Genomic DNA, 21,119 nt, shown 5'->3' with positions numbered 1-21,119 from the left:
AGAATCCTTGGCACATTTTAAAATAGACTGACCTTCCCTGTGAGGTCTGCATACCCACCAGTGGGGCCAGGCATGCAAGACCAGATGCACGCTTTATGTGACTTTTATTCAAATGGAAAACAAGCCCCCTTTTACCATAAGAATGAAGTGATTTGATTGCCAACAGAGTTTAGTGAGGACCTTCTTTTTTTTTTTTATAATTTTTAAAAATGTTTTATTTATATTTGAGAGAGAGAGAGAGTGTGAGCAGGGGAGGGGCAGAGAGAGGGAGACACAGAATCTGAAGCAAGCTCAGCTGTCAGCAGAGCCCAATGTGGGGCTTGAACTCATGAACCATGAGATCCTGACCTGAGCAGAAGCTGGATGCCCAACCCAGGCGCCCCTAGTGAGGACCTTCTGACACCACCAATCGCTTTGATTTCCTTCCTTCGGCAAGGGCTGGGCCTCTCTGATGCTAATGGCTATTGGCCCCAAACTGCACATGAGGCCCATTCACTGGTTCTCACCTCTCGCTTGGCTTTCCAGAGGAACATCTCATCTGTGTGCCGGAAGGCTTCTCTGAGGGCTCCCGCGGGGTCTGTGGGCAGCTCCAGCCGGTGGGCCACGTTGGTGTGCACGTGTACAGCAGCATACCTTGCAGCGTCCACCCCTCCATGGCCATCAAACACAGCAAAGTAGGCTCGGTCCACGGGGTCCTGGTAGGGAATGCAGTGGGAATCACACTGACTTCGCCTTGACCAAGGCTGTGACCTGGCCAGAGGCTTTGTCTGGGGGTAGAGTCCAGGTGCTGACTGGGGTGGGTCTGGAAGAATCAGCATGGACTCTGCCATCAGATAGGTCAACCTGACTCAAGCATTAGGAACTGGAAGATTTGGAAAAGGACAACTCTCTGGAGTTGGTTTCACCTTCTATACTGAGTTGCTGGAGCATAAAATGAGGTGCGATGTACCAGCGCCTCCCAGTGCTGGAGATAGAGCAGAGCCCAGTAACTGTGAGTCTGGGGCAAATGAGAGAATCCTGGGGCCTCCCCTTATAACAGATTTGGGCAGACCATTCCCCTTCCTCAGTCCTTTAGCTGGGAAAGCAAGGTGGCCACGGTTGGTCTGGCCCAGAAGCCAGACGATGGGACAATGAATAGGACTGATGGGATGATGAATCGGGTCTCTCAGACCTCCTGGGAAGTGCTCTGCCTCACCTAGCACCTTGGCCTTCAGATGACAGCTACAGCCGTTACTCCTGCTTCGGCTCTGGCTAGCAGCTCTGATGGGAACCCCAGGTGGCCCCCACCCCCTGCACAAGGCCTCCTAGGCTGTTCTGCTTGGGGGCCAGGAGGTGGAAGACTAGAGGTGGAGCACTCACAGACAGGCCAAAGAGCTGGTTGAAGGCAGGAAGGCACACGTGCCGGTCCTCCATTTTGCGGCGAGTATTCCGGATGGCATGGATGGAGACCAGCCACTGCCGCTGAGGAACCTGGGCACTCGAGGGCACCTGCTTCTGCCACTGGCTGCATACTTCCCAGAGCTGGTTAAAGAAACTTCGCGCCAGGCCCTTGGCATCCAGCACTGATGGGTATAACAGAAGACTGTCAGGGAAGCACCAACCAGACCAGCTGGGCTCCACTCGCTCTCCCTGCCACCCCTTCCCTGTGGCCCCTTTGGCTTAGCAGACAGCTCCCACCACAGGCCTGCACAGGCCCCATGAGCCCATGAACCCCCGGAGCATTCCAGCCTAGTAACAGGCACACCAGCCTAATAAACTATGTGTGACAGCCTGTGTCATCAGCAGTGAGCAGTGTCTGGTTTGGCAATATGCACAGGAAGGAACCTCCTGTCCCACAGTGAGCAACTCCACTCGTGGGAGCCCACCCCAAGGAAATAGCTGGAAATGCAAGGATAATTTAAGGATGAAGTAAAGAATCATTTATAATTGCGTGTTAATTGGAAACACTATGTATCCAGTGACAGAATAAATTACATTCTATTCTCTTGATGAAGAATTAAGCTGCTATTAATCATGATTTTCACAACTAAACATGCAACTGCCACATGGCCCAGCCACTGCAGCCCTGGGCTTTTATCCCAGAGAAATTAAAGCTACGCTCACACAAAAACCTGTGAGCCCCAGTCAGTGTTCCCAGCAGCTTCACCTGTAATAGGTGAAAACTGGAAATGGCCCAGATGTTTTTCACCATGTGAGTGGGTAAATTTCAGGACATCATGCCATGGGATACTGCTCGCAGCAGGAAAGAAAGGAAGGAGCTATTGGCAGGTCACAGAAACCCGGATGGATCTCCAGAGAAGTATGTGGAGTGAAAAAAGCCTATCCCCAAACTTACGTATTCTATGATTCCATTCATAGGCATTCTTGAAATGACAAAATTATAGAAATAGAGAAGATTAATGGTTGTCAGGACTAGGGACAGGGCATGGGGTATTAGGGTGGCCATAAAGGGTAATGTGGGATCCTCATAGGATGAAACTGTTCTGTATCTTGGCTATGTCAAGATCTTGGTCATGATATTTAAATATAGTTTTTCAAGATGTTACCATTGTGGAGGGACTGGGTAAAGGATGCATGGAATCCCTCTGTGTTCTTTTTTTTTTTTCTTTTAATAATGATGGCTTGATGGTTATTCTTTTATTTATTTTGAGAGAGAGAGAGAGTGTGTGTGAGTGAGCACAAGCCGGGGAGGGACAGAGAGAGAGAAGGAAAGAGAGGATCCTAGGCAGGCTCTGTGTTGACAGCGCAGAACCTAATGCAGGGCTCGAACCTACAAATAGTGAGATCATGACCTGAGCCAAAATCTAGAGTTGGATGCTTAACTGACTGAGCCACCCAGTCGATTCCCTCTGTATTATTTCTTACAACTGCATGTGAGGCTATGGTTATCTCAAAATAAAGTTTAATGGAAAAAAATTACAGTGTAAAACAAAAATGGTCTTTTAGAGTGTGTGAGCACGTAAAATGCTTATGTCATGATATTAAGGAAATGAGAAAAAGAGAACAGAAAATCCCACATACAGTTTGATTGTGAGGACATGAAAAAGCCTTTATCTGCTTGGACTCGGAAAATAAAATGCAGGAAAGGCATACAATCAAAATGTCAGCAGTGGTTGTCTGCAGGTGGTAGCTCTGCCTGTGAGGTTTTTTTCTTAAGAATACTTTCTTAGTGCCTTTTCAATTTTCCATGACAAGTGTTAGCCCTAGTAATCGTTTCAAAATATGCCCATAAATTCATTGATGCTTTGATTGGGAGTCCGGTTTCCTTTCCCTCAAGCATGGGCCTTAGTGACCTGCTCCTAGTAAACAGAATAAAATGGAAGTGACCATGACAGCTTCCTAAGAGACACTGTGGCTCCCACCTTGCATGCTCTCCTTCTCCCTGTCTGTCTGTGTCTCTCTCTCTCTGTCCTGGTGAATCACTGGCCCTGAGGGAAGCCGGCTGCCATACTGTGAGGATGCTCAAGAAGCCCTGTGGAGGGTCCACGTGGTAAGGAACTGAGGCCTCCTGCCAATAGCCAAGTGACTGAACCACCTTGGAAATGGAACTTCTGCCCCCACTGGTTGTAAGCTCGTGACCACGATCTCCTGAGAGACCCTGGGCCAGAACTACCAGCTCAGCTGCTCCCAAATTCCAGACCCACAGAAACCACGGGATAATAAATGTTTAAGCCACTAAATTTTGGGAGAATTTGTTATGCAGCAACAGGTAACAGCTTCTACAACATGGCTTAAAAAAAAAGTGGGGGCGGAGGCTCAGTGGCTGACTTGGTTGGGTGCTCGACTTGGTTCAGGTCATGATCTCATGGTTCATGGTATTGAGCCCCTTGTTGGGCTCTTCCCTCACAACGCAGGGATTCTATCTCTGCCCCTCCTGCTTTCTCTCTCAAAGTAAATAAATAAACATTAAAAAAAATCCTATCTAAACCTGTTTTCTAAAGAAAAGATTAACAAGGAACAGGTCCCAAGGAAACCTCAGGTGACATGCCTCAGAGACTCTGTTCATTTCCACCTGTAAAGCCCTCCTGAGACTCCTGCTGGCCCAGGTACATGCAGCAGAGCCAGAGTCAGAGCCAGTCAGAGCCAGTCACCTGGGGGGGGGGGGGGATTTGAGGGCAGACTGAGGAGTGTCGCAGGTCCCACGTATAGGACTTGGGGTGTTGGAGAAGAGCTCCTGCCGAAAGGCAGTGGCTATAGAAGAAAAAGAGAGGCAGAGACAAGGTGGGGGGGGGGGCAGAGAGGGTCTGAGAGCACAAGAGGCTATGGGAAGACACATCTGAGGGAATCCATGCACCAAGGCGGGGGTGTCTAGAACTGGCCACTGCCACCATACCCAGGACACAAGGGCCATTCAGGTGTCTGGCAAGAAACGGGAGACCATCAGGACTGGCCTGAGGGGCTGTGGGTACAGGAAGGCAAAGCTCAGGGAAGACAGGTCCACATGCACTTGGCCCAGTGAACCCCCTGCCAACAAGTCAGGACCGTCATTCAGCTGGACTGCACAGTGCCGCCTCCCCCAGTCTCCTCCTTCTCTCCTCTGCAGATGGCTATGCTCGTATGACTACCTGAGCTGTTGGGCTCCTTTCTTCCCCCTCTGGGCTCTGCTTTTATTAGGCCTGAGACACCCAGGGAGGCACAGGGCACCGTGTACTCTCTTGCCTTAGGTTGTCCTACCATTTCCGTCAGCGTGTTTGAACTTGAATCTCGGCTTAAGCAAAGGCAATTACCACTGACAACGATAAGCAATGGATAAGCAATGGGAGGTTCGGCTGGCTCACAGACTCCTGATGCCACTGGCAGGAGATGCCTGCTTGTCTGGCTGAGGGCCTCATCCGGGCGCCCACAGGACCTGCTCACTGGGGAGGGGCTGGCTGGCGTTCCCACCCGACACAGCTACAGAGGTCTTAATCATATCTCTGTCCTTGAGCAGTGATGCTTATAACACCTGCCATGATGCCAATTTTGTATGAATGGCTTCGAAATGATAGACTTAACTATGTTCTGCTCCAGTGACAGGGATAGCTGATCAAGACCACAGGCCCAGGCCTGCGTGGAGGGCGGGGGCAGGCTGTGATTTCCTCCTACATGGGCCCCTCCCTCCTTCACTGGCCTGCGGGAACCCCCAGGTGTAGGGCACTGCGGGTGCCAGCCACCGCCTGGGGCCTTCCTGCCAGCAGGTGGCGCTGGTTTCCCGCCGGGACTCTTGGGTGGGGCGCTCCCTTTGTGGGGCTGTGTGCCTGCAGGCTTTGCAGAGGACAATGGCTGCCTGTCACTGTGGGCCTGGGTCTCCCCCAGCTCCCAGGCAGGAATGCGAGGCCGTGCTGGGATGGAACGTGGGCAGGGAGCCAGGGAAAAGGCAGGGCACACGGCTGAGGAGGGCTTGGCACCTGCTGAAGCGAGAGGCCACATGTTTTTCCTCTTTCTCCCCGGCCTGTTCTTGGTTTGTCCTCAATGCTTGTGCTAATGCTAAGCTTAAAGTAACATAGATAATAAATACGTGACCTGATGGAAGTAATTATATGCAATATATAAAGAGACAGAATCAGCAAATTGTACAGTAGTCTCCCCCTCCCATCTGCTTGCCTTCCGCGGTCTCAGTACAGGCAGTCAACTGTGGTCTGGAAGATGATCCTCTTCCTGATGTATCGTCAGAAGGTCGACAGTGACCTAACGCTACCCTGTAATGCCAGGTCATTCACCTACTTCATCTCATCATGTAGGCATTTAATTATCTCACACCAACACCAAGAAGGCGAGTATAGTACAGTAAGATATTCAGAGAGAGACCACACTCATACCACTTTTATGACAGCATATTGTTATAACTGTTCTATTTGAGTATCAGCTATTGTTGTTAATCTCTTACTGTGCTTAGTTTATAAATTCAAGTTGCTCATAGGTATGTGTGTATAGGAAAAAATGCAGAATGTATAGGGTTTGGTACCATTTGAGGTTTCAGGCCTCCCCTGGCGGTCTTGGAATATATCCCCCTTGGGTGAGAGGGGGGATCCTACTGTATTAGGAAAGTGAAAGAAAGACATGCAAAATAAGAGCCATGCCTGTTTCTGGGTTCCTCAGGCTGGGCGGTGTGGCTTGGGGCCCACCCTACTAGCCAGTCTCCCAGGAGGAGGCAGACAGACAAGGCCCATCGGCCCATCCCCAAGCCAGCTTTCAGACACTGCAGAGTCTCCACCTGACTGTGTCCTGAGTTGGATCGGCCCAGGCAATGGGCCCAAGCTCTGGCATTTTCTACCAGCTGGACCCTGAGGCCGCCCCCAGCAATGGCTCACGTCACCCTCCTGACTCCCACGCCACCCTGGGGCAATGTCAGCTGAGGCAGAAGAGCAAGTGGGTGGCTGAGTTACCATCTCAGTCTCCTCCCATGTAAAACGGGAAAAGCGTTATTCATCTCCTGAGCTGTTCTGAAGCTCAGCTGCCCTCCCTCTGCTGACCTTGTGCTGGTGTGTTTTCTCTGCACCTCCATTCTGCCACACTGTCGTGAACACATGTGGCTGGCGCTGCCCTTTTGTGGCCCTCAGCCACATGTTGCCTGAGACCAACCCTCTAGCAGCAAAATAGGAAAGGCTGTGGAGCCCAGGTGAGCCCTGACATCTCCCAAACTGGCACTCCCTGAGGCCTTTCCCTTGTCTGTTTGGTGAGTCTGTCATGGGCTAAGCCTCCAGGCCAGGGAGGGAAGAGAACTCACGGGTCACAGGGGCCTTCTCTTCCTCGTTGTCATCTTCCTCCTCCTCCTCCTCCTGTCTGGGCAATTTCCTGAATTCAGAAAGGTCCATCTGCAGCAGCTGGGAAACCGCCTCGTGGGCCAGACATGAAGCAAGTGGTGGGGGAGCATTCCTGGGGACAGGAACAAGAAGTGAAGTGGGGCTGGCACTTCAGCAGAAGCTAATACCCCAGTGCCTACCCGAATGTTCCAGATGAGAGACCTCCTTTCCACTCAGGGGGCCCTGCCGGAGGTAGTGATAACGCTCGCACCACAATGTGCAGCCACAAGGAGCAGGTCAGCCTCCGGGCCTCGAGGAACTGGATGGGACATCCACTCAATGCCATTCATCAGGTCCCAAGCTACACCAAACATGGGTAGGGCTGGTGGGGAAGAGATGTGTCTGCTGGCCCCCGTGACCGGGCCGGACAACTGCCCAGTATCCAGACTGTTGACAGCTCATGGTCACCAATATCACCTGGGGACCTCTAGGGTTTTGAGTCTTATGGGTTGAATTGTGTCCCCCCCCAATTCATGTGTTGAAGTTCGAACTACGAATGCCTCAGAATGTGAGCTTATTTAGAAACAGATGCAATTAGGTCACACTGGAGTAGGGTGGGTCCCTAATCCAGTAACATACAGGAAATTCAGACACAGATGCACAAAGGGAGAACTCTATGCGGAGATGAAGGCAGAGGCTGGGGTAATGAGCCAGAAATCACCAGAAGGAACCAGCCCTGCTGATTCCCTGATCTTGGACTACAGCTTCCAGAACTCTGAGACAACACATTTTTTGTGTTTAAATTGCTTGGCCTGTGGTGCTTCTCACACCATGTCCATGGAAAGCCTTCCATGGCTCCCCCATGTGTAGGGGTCAATCCCCTTGGTGTCCCTATACCTCTAGATGCATCCTGACCCCAGAATTTGCCTCCCCACCAGTGGGAGCCCTTCACAGGCCAGAGGATGTGTGCTCATCCTTGTGTGTCTGTTCTTCAGGGCTGGGGGGCAATGCCCAGGGTAGCCAGCAATTCTCTGCTGGGCAGATGCAACTGGCTTTCCCCTAAGGGCAACCACTTCCCAACAGCCAGACAAATGGGTCACTTCTCTTTGGGGGCTGGGTGTCCATGGCGTGTCTATAGACGGTCTTAGGAATCTACTGGGATGAATTTGTGATTTAAAAGGAGAAGGTGACTCAGGGGAGAAGCCTCTGGAACTGCCTTTAGAAAACAACCAGCCAAGACATGAGAAATGAGTTCCTCTGCTGTTTGGGGATTTCCTGCTAACTACTGGTTTTCCTTGTTCAAGCAGGGAGAAGGGGTGTTGCTCCCGGGGAGGTGGTGCTGTGACTTCCTGCAGGCCTACAGAGGCCACCAGGGTCAGGGAAGCAGCTTCCAGCAGTGGTGACTCAGACAATGCTTGGCCTCAGGCCACAGGCCTCACTTCCTGGATGCACTGTCCACCCCCATTCAGGGGTCATCCGCCCGTGCACCCTCCAGGCCCGTGGGCCCTGCAGCAGTCAGAGCTCCTAAAGATTCCAGAAGATTCTACAATGAACAGAAGGTGTGTGCAAGACCTAGGTACCCAAGAAATGCTCTAGTCCCACTTGCCTGCCTCAGGATTTTCAAGTTTGCAGTCTAGTAGCAAAGACAGAAATGCAGATGAATAATTATAGTGTAAGGTACAAACTGCTTGGGGACCTGAGACAGGACACAGAACCGCTAACAAGGGGGAAGACAGGATATAAATCATTGCACCCTTGAACTTGGTGATCTGACTTCCTAACAGTCTCATGAATGACACCATTTACAATCTGGAAAAATGCCATGTGCCACTATGCTTAGAGCCCCTTACACCCAGGGGCCTGCACACCAGTGACAGGAACAGGAAACAGACGGACAGGAGCCCACCAGGAAGCTGCCAGGAACGTGCTGTGGGGTGTTCCTGACAGACACAGTGTAGACAACACGTGACCACATGTGTGACTATAGGGTCTACACAGGGAAGAAATACTAGAAAAGGATGAAAATAACTGAAGATAAATCCTTTAAGATGACTGGAAAATACATGCCTTTACAATATTACGTTTTTGTTTTAAGTAGGTTTCGCGGAGCCCAACGCTGGGGATTGAACTCATAATCCTGAGAGCAAGGCCTGACCTGACATCAAGAGTCGGATGCTTAACCGACTGAGCCACCCAGGCATCCCCACAATATTATGTTTTAAAAGTGTTTTAAGATGGATTTATTAGGGGGTTTACAGGGGCCATGACCCTTGGCCTCTCCCTCATGGCTAATGATCTCAGGCCTACTCCACCATCCTGCTAATTAACAGGGTGCCTGTTCAACACCTGAGCCCAGGCACTGCCACTAGGGCCTCATGAGGTCCCATGTCACCTCAAGCAAGTCCTGCTTTTCTTCTCCATGTAGCCTGAGACACATGGCCTCTGACATAACTAAAACTCCCTCACCCCCATGGCCCTGCACTCTGCAGACCCCTCCAACTGTCCCCTGACTTCTCCAGCTCAGGCCCATCCCTAGGCAGGAGGGCTGGTCACCTGCTCCTGCCACTGCCTGGCTGCCCTCCTCTTCCTCACCCCCTTGCATCTCCATCACCACAGAGCAAAACCAGCCTTACCTTCCGGGATACCCGCCCCTCTGGGCATGTCCCTCCTCTGTGTCCTTCCCTCCACATACCAGTAGCTGACTGACTGTTCACACTGGTAGCTTGTCCTTCTTCTGACTCTGAGCTACTAGCCTGGGGCTCTCTCCCGCCTCCATCCCCAGGTCACTTTCTCTTTATCCCTGTGGACGTGTCTTCATCCCTGGCATAGCAGGCACTATGCTGGTGCTCTCACTCTACCCAGGCTCTTGGCTCTCATGCAGGGGCAGCCAGGGTACCAATCCTCCCCGGCTTGCATTTCCCCCCCCCCACAGCCCCTAAGCCCTCACAGAAGTCCCAACGGCTGCTGTGGGGACAGACCTTGTGGCCCTGGGCCCTGAGGGAGACAGAGCCCTGGGAGCCCTCCTCTCCCCTCTCCGGAATCTAGCAACTTTGGCCTACTACGTTTCACCAACTTGCTTTATGCCACCTGCCTCTAAAATATTTCCTCAAAGCAGAACAGAACAAGCCAGTAACACCCTTTGCACATGCCACATCCTAAAAGGACATGGTCACCGGGCATGTCTTCCTGAGCTCTGTGGGCTGTGGGACTGTCAGGGTAGACATGGGCCAGCTCACACTGACCTTCACGCTCATTGACTCAGGCTCCCACCCCATATGCGGTGAGCAAGAGTCCTGAACTCTGCTGGATCCCACCAAGCAGGCCCTCAGGGCAGGGTGTGTGTGCAGGGATAGAGCTGACCTGCCACAAAGGAAGCATGCTTGGGGACACTAAAATAAAATGCCAGTATGCTGAGGCCAGGTGTGTGTCCCACTTTAGGGGTGACACAGTGACTAGGGACTGTGGGCCCAGCCCCTGGGGAGGAAGGAGGTTCACACAGATGCTGCATGGCCTACTAGCCCTTACGATCTGTTTCTTTCTCCCTTCAAATCTGCTAAGCTTGCTGTGTCTCATCTCTGCGCCTCAGCTGCCACCTGTGAACAGCAGACAAAACAACCTGGTCATTGTGGCCACGGGCAGAGTGGTAGGCACACGGCCTGGCCCTTGCCCACCCTGAGGCCTTGGCCAGTCTCTTAACTCACCTGGCCTTTGCCTCCCCATCTGTGAAATGGGACAGAAACAGGATCTGCTGCACCTGTCATGGGTTCAACTGTGTCCCCCCCACCCACCCCAAAAGATATGTTGAAGTCCTAACCTGCAGTGGCTCAGAATGTCACCTTATTTGGATTTAGGGTCTCTGCAGGTGTAAGATGAGGCCATACTGGAGCAAGGTGGGCCCTAAATCTAATAAGACCAGTGTCCTTATGAGAAGAAACCCAGACAGAAAGAGAATGCCACATGAAGACAGACACACGGGGCGAATGCCATGTCATGATGAAGGCCAGACTGCTGTGATGCATCTACAGGCGAAAGAATACTAAGGCCTGCTGGCAAGAAGCCAAGAGAAAGGCCTGGAACTAATTCTCCACAGTCTTTGTTTGAGAGAGCATGACCCCGCTGACACCTTGATCCCTGACTTTTGGCTTCCAGACCATGAGACAATACATTTCTGTTGTTCTAAGCCACCCAGCCTATGAGTTTATGATGACAGCCCTGGGAAAGCAATGCAGCACGGTTATGGGGATGGAAGAGGAGGCAGGACGTGTGGGGTGAGTGGCAGCTGAGGTCAAGTTCAACACATGGCACATGCCAAGCCCCTTGCTCCCATCCCGTGTGGTCCCCTCCTGGCTGGTACACCGCTTACCTGCTGCTCAGGAAGCCCATCGCCAGCTCGGCCAGCTCACCCTCCACCTCCTCCTGACTCAGCACTGTTCCTGGGACCTTCCATGGCAAAGGGGTGTCTAGGCTCAGTGGGGCTGGGAAGTCACGGAGGAAGGCGTCCAGGAAGCCCGGGATCTCCTCTGCCATTTGGCTGCTCTGCTGTGGGTCTCCAGAGGCCATGTCCACAGCATCCCGGGGGAGCTCTGCCGGGGTTCTGGGTGATCTTCACTCTGAGGAGAGACGTGAGGGTCAGCAAACAGAGCCCTGCTCTTGGGGTAACTGTGCCCTCACCCCACAGTGTTGAGTGTGTGGTGCCTTGCTTTCTCTCCTTTACCTCGAAACATCATACGGCAGGTACTACACCAAGCCCAGGGCCTCAAGGCAGAAGGGCAGGGCTACTGGCTTCACATATAGTTCAGAACACCCAAGTAAGTGGGAGCAACGACACTGATCAGTGTCCTGACATGGGTCCAAGAGGGGATACTTGGGAGCCCAAGAGAAGTGGCCCAAGAGAAGGAGACAGAGCTGAGATCAGAGGCCACATGGGTGCCCTGAAGGAGAAGTGACAGAGAAGGAAGGTGTGTTCCTGGTGGAGGATGGCTGGCATGGCCAAGGGCGGGCAGGAGAGGGACTCCAGGGCCAGGCCATTGAGGCAAAAAAACACAACAGGTAATTCAACCTGACCCTGGGACCTCGGGAGCCAGAAGGTGAGGAAGTGATACCATCAGGTCTGTGAGCATAGAAGAGAGAAGGGACATCGGTTGGGGGAAGAAAAAAAAGAGTCTGGACAGTGCCAGGGCCGACCCTGGGCTGTTTTTGGACATGGACAAGAGGGGGAGTAGGAAGGGGCCCCAGAGGCTGCAGGGCACCCCAGGGGCGTGGGCAGGACAGAAGCCAGGAAAGTTGGGGACATCTGTGATGTGTTTTCTCCAACAGGAGCAGTCCTGGGCCTCCTAAGCCCTGGCTGAAGGAGAAGCACCAGGGAGAGCCCAGGCTGCTGGGCACTGGGCACTGGCTCCCACCTGTCAGGCTCTTCTTCCCTCATCCTCAGGAAGGCCAAGGGCTTACTAGCTGCCAAGCCATAACAACCTTGGGAGCCAGGACGAGCCCCCATTTCATAGAAGGGAACAGTGAGGCTTGGAGAGGGGCAGCCCTTTGACAACGGACGGTAGGGTCCAGGAGGGATTCTGGAGCCCACAGTCATCACCACCCTGCCCAGCTCTTCTCCCACGAGGGCCTCACTCACTCATGGCTCCTGCCCTATTATCCTCCCCAAAGTGGGCCTCCAGCTCCTCTCTCCCAGCTCAGGACCTCCATGTACTGCCAGCCCATCTTCTTCCCTTACCCTGCCCCCTTGGGCCAGCAAAGGCCTGTCTGTCAGACTCCTGCGTGGCCCGCCTGGACTCCTGCTTCTCATCTTCAGCCCTCCAGACCCAAATGGGTCTGGAGCCTGTCTTCTGGCATACACCCTTCCCTGTTCGCTCTCAAAGCCCCACTTCCTACCCCACATCCAGGTGTGCCACACCCTGGCCACCAAGCACAGGCGCCTGAGCCCACCTGAGCATAGGCGCCTGATCTCCAGGTTTGTGAGTTTGAGCCCCACGTCAGGTCTTGCACTGACAATGCAGAGCCTACTTGGGATTCTTGGTCTCCCTCTCTCTCTCTCTGCCCCTCCTCTGCTCTCTCAAAATAAATAAACTTAAGAAAAAAAACCCCAAAAAGCAGAAAAGCACAGGGTGAAAAGGAGAGGGAAAGTTCAACGTCTAATCTGGGAGAAATTTGGAGGGACATGGGAGGTAAACAAAAAACAAACAAACAGGGGCACCTGGGTGGCTCAGTCAGTTCGGTGTCTGACTTCTGCTCAGGTCATCATCTCCCAGTTTGTGAGTTCGAGCCCCGCGTCGGGCTCTGTGCTGATAGCTCGGAGCCTGGAGCCTGCTTCGGTTTCTGTGTCTCCCTCTCTCTCTCTACTCTCCTCAGCTCATGCTCTGTCTCTGTCTCAAAAAGAAATAAACATTAAAAAAAAAATTTAAAAAAAACAAACAAAAAACAGAAAACCTCTCTCTTTTGGAGACTTGTCAAAAGTTGACTTTTTAAAGTGGCCACAGAAATAATATAGAAATGAGGGCACTTATGATGGAAGGTAACAGGGACAGATTTAAAATCACTGCCATTCTTCACGTTTACTTACAAATAGATGTAAGTACAATGTGACCCCAGGTTACAAAAGGCAAACAGGTAAAAAAAAAAAAAAAAAAAAAAAAAAGATGGTCAAAGAGAAGCAGAAATCAGGACAAGAGCAGGTCGGAAAACTGTATTCTAACCATAAAGGTGAGACTTTGTGAACTGGGAAGATCAGAAAGGGCTGGGAGCCTTGTGGGGGGCGGTGAGGGTCAACCGGGGAGAAGGCAGGCTGGCAGAGCCGCACAGCACAGCAGAGCACAGAGAACCAAGCCAGAGAAAAATAAGAAGACTGTGAATTTCCCAGCAGCCTCTGACACCCTCAGGCAGAGAAGGAGGCCAAGCCACTTCTGCCAGCGAACAGCTCCGGCCTGTTGCTTAGGGGGGAGACAAATGTGAGTACCGCAGAGCTGCCCTCAAGCAACAGCCTGCACCCCCACTCCTCCTTCATGAAATGCCTTCTGCCTCCCAGCAATTCTGAGCCCAGAAACAATACTCTTACAGGCACTGGAATCTTAGGCGGCACAAAGAGAGAGCCTCTTAAGTGTATGATTAAGACCAAAATGAGAGGAGAGCTTGCTCGCTAACCTCCCCAAAATGCACAGGAGGGCCCTAGTTTGAGACACTCCCTCCTCCCCCGCCCCCGTGTAAATAAAGCACAGAATTCAAGACCCTTCACCTGCCACCTCACTTGCCAGGGGGCATTTGCTCAATGTTCTGGAATGCGGGAACCTCCTTGGGATGCTGTTTTCTGTGCCTGAAGTCCCCTTCCCCAGAGCCTGCCCCTTTCCCTGGGGGTTGGTGACCCCTCCTCTCTGTCTCTGCCCCATGCCCACTGTCCCAAGCCCAGGGTCAGGCACAGGCCTGGATGGCAGCCTGTGACATGCCTGCTGTTGGGTAAGGGTCAGGGGTGAGTGGGGACGGCAGCACGGGCGTGACAGTGCTTGTGTGCATGCTTGGCCTGTATTTGCCAGGGTGTGGACTGGCTTATTCCCAGGGCCTGTGCCAGCTGCCCTCCTCTGTTAGACAAGCGGGTGGCCCAGAGCCATCCTCCCTGCTGAGGACCAACCAGGCTTGTCTCTGTATCACCTGGCTGAGGCAAGAGGCCAGGAGAGGAACCAGGACACGGCTTTCCTTCCCTGGGGCCCAGCTGGGGTAAAAGTCAAGAGTAATTTCCTTCCTTGTCCTTTTTTTCAACAAACTCCAAATCTGTGATGTCTGCCATACAGTTATAAGCAAAACAATCCCTGCCCCCAGGAGCCTAGGGCCGAAAGATAAAGGCATGAAGAGGGCAGGAGGGAGAGATTCCGAAAGTAAAGGGGGCCCCAGAGAAAGCCCCAGTGCTAGGAGGGGCAGGGGACGGAGCTGTGGCCCTGAGCTCTTGCAGGACCACCTGGAGGGGACAGTCTCAGCAGCCAGCTGGCAGGTGGTGCAACATGAGCCAGAGCTCTGTTGGGGGCCCTGTGTGCACTCGTGAGGGGTTCTGAGGAGGGGAGCTCGTGCGTAACGTCTGTGCAAATCATTAAGGCCCAGGGGTGGGCATGGGAGGAACACTGGGCTACCAACCCCCTTGTCACCTGCCTCAACCAGACTGGGCACACTTGGCCCATGGCCGGGTCCTTGGGGCTCCGGGAATGACGCTGCTCGTCGGCTGGCAGCCGCGGAGGCCGGCATAACGGTGCCGCCAGCCTACATCTGCCAGGGGCCCGAGGCTGCCAGCAACAATGGCAGTCTTCCTGCATCTCCGTCTTTTCACCTCCCGGCAACCTGTTGTCATTAATCCCCCTTTACAGGTGGGGGTTGCAGCAAAAGAACCAAGTGAGTTGTTGGAAGTCCCTCAGTGGGGTTCACACCCGGGAGTCTGTGGAGCCTGGCCCCTAACTGCAACAGAAACCCTGCCCACCCATCATTGGTCACCAGCCTGGGAATTCAGTCCCTCTTGGCTTCCCTTCTTTCATTTCTGTGCTCATCACCCTGGTCCAGCCCCTCACCTCCGAGTTCCTGTGCCTTGCCTTGTGGCATACCCTTTTGCCCCTCAGACCTCTTTGATCCAAGCTCTGCTGAAACTGTCACACCTTTAGGTCTAGCACACGGTCTTCCATGTGCTAGACCCCAAATAAAAAATACTTATTTTCCTCTAGTTTATCAGTTTTGACTCATAAGCTCAACTAATGCATATGTGTACAACTGCATTTTTCTAGATCGTGTGGACAAAATACTTGAGAGTCCTGCTTGACTTCAGGAGGTAGGAGTAATGCAAAAAATAGCAATCCTTAAGAACGGAAACTGCATCGTTATAAAGTATCGCCTTCATCTTTAAAAACTTGTCCATAAATGGAGAATTTTCTTTCTTTATTCCTAAGCAACCGTGGGGAAGAACATGGTGTTAATTTTCCAGATCCTTTTCTACATACGTGACATTTTTCTCTTTAAAAAACGTGGTAAGGGGCGCCTGGGTGGCTCAGTTGGTTAGGCGTCCGACTTTGGCTCAAGTCATGATCTCATGGTTTGTGAGTTTGAGACCCGCGTTGCGCTCTGTGCTGACAGCTCAGAGCCTGGAGCCTGCTTCGGATTCTGTGTCTCCTTCTCTCTCTGCCCCTCCCCAACTTGTGCTCTATGACTCTCAAAAAATAAATAAATGTAAAAAAAAATGTGATGAAATATACATGACCTACAATTTATCATTCTACCCCAATTCTTAGATCTATGGTTCTATGACATCAAGTACATTCACACTGTTGTGCAACCACCACTTTTTATAGGTGTTACTTTCTCTGTACTGAAGTCAGGAAGCCCACCCCTGTCTTCTTGGGTGTTATCATGGCCCTTTGTGCAGGGAACCTGGTAAGTGTGATGGCAGAAGCCAAGATGCTGGCTGCCTTCTGCCACTGCCAGTGGGTGGTGTAGGCTGAGATAAGCAGCCTGAGGACTGGCACCTTCAAAGAGGAAGTTAAAATATTCTTCGGAGAACAGGGATCAGCAGAGAAAGGTTTTTAAAGACAGGGTTGGCCTCAGGCAATATCTCAAAAGGAATTCTACAAATGAACTTGTATAGAGGTTTACAACTTTCAAAGTGGTATTCACATTGGTATTTGTTTTGTTACCTCTTGCACAACTAGGCTGCGAAGTACATGCTGTCAGGCCACACCGCGAATGAAGAAATAGGCTTGCGGAGGGTAACAACCCGCCTAAGGTCACACATGAGGAAATGGCAAAGCCGGACTCACATGAGGTCTTCTGATGCCTTTTGTCACTTTCAGCTCAGTTGTAGGAAGAAAAGAGTGAGATTTGACAACAGGCCAGATATGGGCATAAAGGGCAGAAGTGAGCTAGAGATGACCTCAGAGTGTTGGCCCTACATTCTATCTCCCATGGTGGGAGTACAGCTCGGCCCACAGAACTTGTCCCAGGAAATACCATGAGGACCTGTGTTCCGCTGGATGGAAGGCTGTGGGGGAGGAGTCCATCACCATCAACCGGTCCTCACTATGTGTTAGGTCCTGCATTAAAATCTCTACAATCAGGTGTCATTTCTCCCTATTGCACAGAGGTTGGGAAGCTTGGGTGAGGTCACACAGCTACCAGTGGTGGTGGAGTCCATCACCTCCCTGCCTGAGATTTAGATTTCACACATCTGGGGCTAAAGTTGCAGCAGCCCAAGGATTCCCTTTTATTAAAACACTCACTTTAAATACACTTGGAAGAGGGCCATGGGTGGAGGCAGGCCTTGGGGTAGGGGCACGTGGGCAGAGGTGTAGTCTGGCAAAGGTGCAGGGACTGGTGGGGTAGGGGTCAGGGCAGTGGGTCCAGGCCAGATGGTCCTAGGAATGGGAGCTCGGCCCGGGCAAATAGGGGGCACGTCACCCCTCAGCATCCATTCCGCTTCACCGCCCCCAGTTCCCACCTGGCCTTCGGCTCGGCCACACCCCCGTCGGCCCAATGGCCCCCCAACTCTACATCCTTGGCTCCCCTGCCCTCCAATTCCCTGCCTCGAGTTCCTCAGGCCCCCAAGTGTTCCCTCCGCTCTTCAGCTTCCCCACTCGGCCCCTGAACCCCTTGGGTCTTCCCATCTCGGCCTTCCTGCCTCCCCAGCCCCCTATTCCGCACCCTCTGGTTCCTCAGCGCCTCGTTTCACTCCTATATGCCTCAGGTCCCCACCTGAGCCTCACACCAGCGCGGTCAGCCCTCCGGTCCCACGCCTACCTCCACCCCGCCCCGCCCCCCCCCGGGCTCCTCATTTCCCAGACCCCAAGGTCCTCACCTGCTACTCCGCCACTCCGGACCCCGCAAGCCGCTCCTGGCCGGCCCCGCCCACTTCCCGTCCCCGGCCGCCGCGGGCTCCGCGCAGGCGCAGTCGGACGGCGGGCGGGCGGGGTCAGGCCTCTGCTGCCCCCTGGTGGCCTCGCGGGCCTTTCATTACAAGTGGTGAAGAGCAGCGCCGCACCCAGAGGGTCGTGCGGCCACGCAGCGCGCCCCCCCCCCCCCCCCCATCCTGGATTCTGGAGCAAAAAACGCTCACTAGTGAATTGTTTCACTTCTCAAGCCTTGGGTTGCTGGGTAGACGGGGGAAAGCAACACCTACGTCACAGCGCCCAGACATTAAGCAGCACGTGTTGTTGGCGGCTGGTGAGTGGCAGAGCAGGGTCTGAGACTGCCCCGGGGTCCGCGGACCACCAGGCCAGGGGGCACAGTGCCTGGGGCCCAGCATACTTTTAGCGGTTGTGTTAGTTTCTTATTGCTGCTGTGACAATTACCACAAACTTACACAAATTTATTTATTTATGATTCTGGAGATCAGAAGTCCGCAGAGCTCTCAATGGGCCTTAAGCTCCTAGTGTCGGCAAGCATGCGTGCCTGAATTTCTGGGTGCTCTGGGGGGAATCCGTTCCTTAGCCTTACCGATTCTAAAGACTGCCCATTCCTTGGCTGGCAGCCTCTTCCATCTTCAAAGCCAGGAACATTAGGACGAGTTCTCACGCTGCCACCTCTCCGACTGCCTCCTCTGATTCCGTTCCATTTTTAAAGATCCTGTGATGACTTTGGGCTGCCCAGATGATACATGGGTAATCTCCCTATTTTTTTTTAATTAAAAAAATATTTTTTAATGTGTATTCATTTCTTGAGAGATACAGACAGAGCACGAATGGGGGAGGGGCAGAGAGAGAGGGAGACACAGAATCCGAAGCAGGCTCCGGGTTCTGAGCTGTCAGCACAGAGCCCGACACAGGGCTCGAACTTGAGAGCTGTGAGATACCTGAACCGAAGTCTGATGCTTAACCACCCAGGTGCCCCTCCCTATTTTAAAGTTAGATGACGTGAAACCTTAATTCTGTCTGCAACCCTGATTCTCCTTTGCCATGTACTCTAACATCAACACAGATTCCAGGTATGAAAAGAAAACATGGACATCTTTGGGGGTGGGGCATTTTTCTGCTACCAAGAGAGGCCCATGAAAATGTTTTCTTTTAAAGCTAGAATAAATAAACTTTTAGATCAAAGAAAATGTTTTAATATATGATATTAATATATTCATCTTTATATCAATGCATTTGTAAAGTATAATTTAAAAAATTTAATGGGGGCGCCTGGGTGGCTCAGTCGGTTAAGGGTCCGGACTTCAGCTCAGGTCACGATCTCGCGGTCCGTGAGTTTGAGCCCCGCGTCGAGCTCTGGGCTGATGGCTCAGAGCCTGGAGCCTGCTTCCAATTCTGTGTCTCCCTCTCCTTCTGCCCCTCCCCCGTTCATGCTCTGTCTGTCTCTGTCTCAAAAATAAATAAACATTAGAAAAAAAATTAAAAAAAAAATTTAATGGAGCAAGGACTCTCAAGAGTCATACTGCAGCCCCACCTCCTTGACTTCCTGGTCCACATAGGGGCCTGTATCCTTCCCAGGAATTAGGGTCTCTGGGATGCTTCACTAATAGGAGGGGTTCAGTGATAGGGTCTCTGGGATGCTTCACTAACAGGAGGGGTTCAGTGAAGCAAGGAACCTTGGAGAACTAGCAGTTGGCTGACATGAAAGGAAGCCATTTTGGGTGGGGGTGAGTCTGAAAAGCAGGGTGTGTTTAGGTGGAGAAAGCAGGGTGGGAGAGGGGCGCTGGCTCATCCCATTCTCCTACTTAGACCCTCCTAGATCCTATAACCCCCTGTTAATGTGGTGACCCCAAGAAAGCTTGAGGTTACTTTTAGAACTTAAGACCATAGACATGTTCCTTAGCTCAGCTGAGCCTGTTTCCTTACCAGAAAAGTGGGGACTACAGCAATATAGCAACCACACGATCTGATGGGGTCATTGTGAGTTGTGAAACCCTGAATCGGTGTTTCTCATAGTGTGTCCAGACCACTGACATCAGAATGACCATGGGGGGAAGTTTGAGAACCATGGCACAGGTGAAGTGGTGCATGGGACAGGACCTCCTGCACTGTGAAGTGGTGTGCCTGTGAAAGCTGGTTTACCTGCAATCCTCTTCAGCTGGGGCCCATGTTAGACTCTTTGGAGCACTAATTCTATTCAAGGTCAGCAGCTTAGAGATGACAGAGAAGTGAGGTAGTGCCCCTTGCACTATGGAGCTGGCCCCATAGGGGCACGAAACCAAGGCATTGCCTGTGAGATTACCTGTGCCCTGTGGCTTCTGTCAACCTCTCCCTGTCTGCATTCCATCATGCCTCAGCTTCTGGCTCTTGGCTTTCAATCTCTTGAAAGCAATCTTTCAATGTCACCCACCCCACCTAGCCAGTGAGTTTGAGCTTTGCTTCTCCTACAAGGCTGCACCCCTGGCTTAGGTGAGCAGACCACACGGATCTCCCGAAGCGTTCAGCCTGGGTGTTCCTCCCACCTCTGCCCCCTGTGACTGAACCCTCTCTTGGTCCCCAAATGACCATTATTCTGGAACCTCACCCTGAACCCTCTACTCCCCTGCTATAGGACCTTATGTGTCTACAGGTGGTTATACCTAACCCCTCCTCCTATCTTCCTGCCCTGTCCCTTCACACATTGCCAGACTCATCGTAGAGATGGGGTGACATTGCTCTTGGGTTTTCAAACCATTAGTGATGCCGTGACCTTGGAAAGAAGTTACAAACCCTTACCCCTGACTGCCTAGGGACCCCCACTTGGCTTCCTATTTCCAGCAGTGCTGCTTTCTCAAAGGGGGCTCTCAGAGCTCCCTTGGTTGCTGGTATCTTCAGGTCTTTGAGGGCCTGACTGACGATGGAGGGTAGAGGGGGAGTGGGTTCACATCTGCAAGTCTATGGTGCCTTCTCCTGTCTAGCAGCCCTGGAAGGGATGCCACACTCAACTGAGCAAATGCTCATGGTGCACCTCATGACAATGTGTACTGGTCTCAAAGTGACAGGAATGGGTGTTGTCAAGGGCAATGGTCTGCGTCTAACCAATTCAGCCAGACAAGCAGGCCCTGCTTCTGTGAGCCATACACAAAGGCCTGGTCTACAGGAGTTCTGCTCCCTGCAGCCCCAGAGCAGGTCAGCCACCTCCCTGACCTCAAGGGCAGGAGGTGCAGTCTCAAGGAGCACATTAGGCTGTTCTGGACGGAGTGGGGCTCATCTCTTCCCGTCCTCCTCGCTCCTGCAGCCACCTTGGAAGTAGCAGGAGGCTTGGATGCTGTTGGTTGGTATGAGACCCAGAAGGCAGACTTGTTTCGAATGCCAAGGAGATTCATACACAATGGACAATTGCAGAGAAAAATGAATGAACCTTTTATGATTAGCCCTGTTTGGGGCTGAAACCTTAGTGCAGAATTCTAGTAAGGAAGGAACAGGTGGTTTGGGCTTAAAGCCGAAGGTACAGTTTCTGTCCCCCTAAGTCCCTCTGGCCATC

General features: G+C 52.4%; 1 protein-coding gene across 4 annotated transcripts in view; it reads right to left on the bottom strand.

Annotated features, from left to right (window-relative positions):
* Window positions 1–17,667, bottom strand: part of PPM1F (protein phosphatase, Mg2+/Mn2+ dependent 1F) — a 30,192-nt gene extending 12,525 nt beyond the window's left edge. Inside the window, exons 1-6 of one of the 4 annotated variants that reach the window (XM_058692851.1) lie at window positions 17,545–17,625; window positions 12,928–13,096; window positions 11,086–11,332; window positions 6,707–6,855; window positions 1,360–1,562; window positions 507–695 (exon numbers count right to left, since the gene is read on the bottom strand). In XM_058692851.1, the coding sequence (XP_058548834.1) occupies window positions 507–695; window positions 1,360–1,562; window positions 6,707–6,855; window positions 11,086–11,282 (738 nt within the window). In that variant the 5' untranslated portion in view covers window positions 11,283–11,332; window positions 12,928–13,096; window positions 17,545–17,625. Of the gene's footprint in view, window positions 1–506; window positions 696–1,359; window positions 1,563–6,706; window positions 6,856–11,085; window positions 11,333–12,927; window positions 13,101–16,387; window positions 16,928–17,544 lie in introns of those variants that run through there. The other 3 variants (XM_058692853.1, XM_058692854.1, XM_058692852.1) reach the window with 3 other exon arrangements.
* Between the last annotated feature and the right edge of the window lie 3,452 nt (window positions 17,668–21,119).

Source organism: Neofelis nebulosa, chromosome 11 (genome assembly GCF_028018385.1).
Source record: "Neofelis nebulosa isolate mNeoNeb1 chromosome 11, mNeoNeb1.pri, whole genome shotgun sequence".
Taxonomy (NCBI): Eukaryota; Metazoa; Chordata; class Mammalia; order Carnivora; family Felidae; genus Neofelis; species Neofelis nebulosa.
The sequence above is the reverse complement of the archived record's forward strand: the minus strand, read 5'-3'. Positions and strand labels throughout refer to the sequence as shown.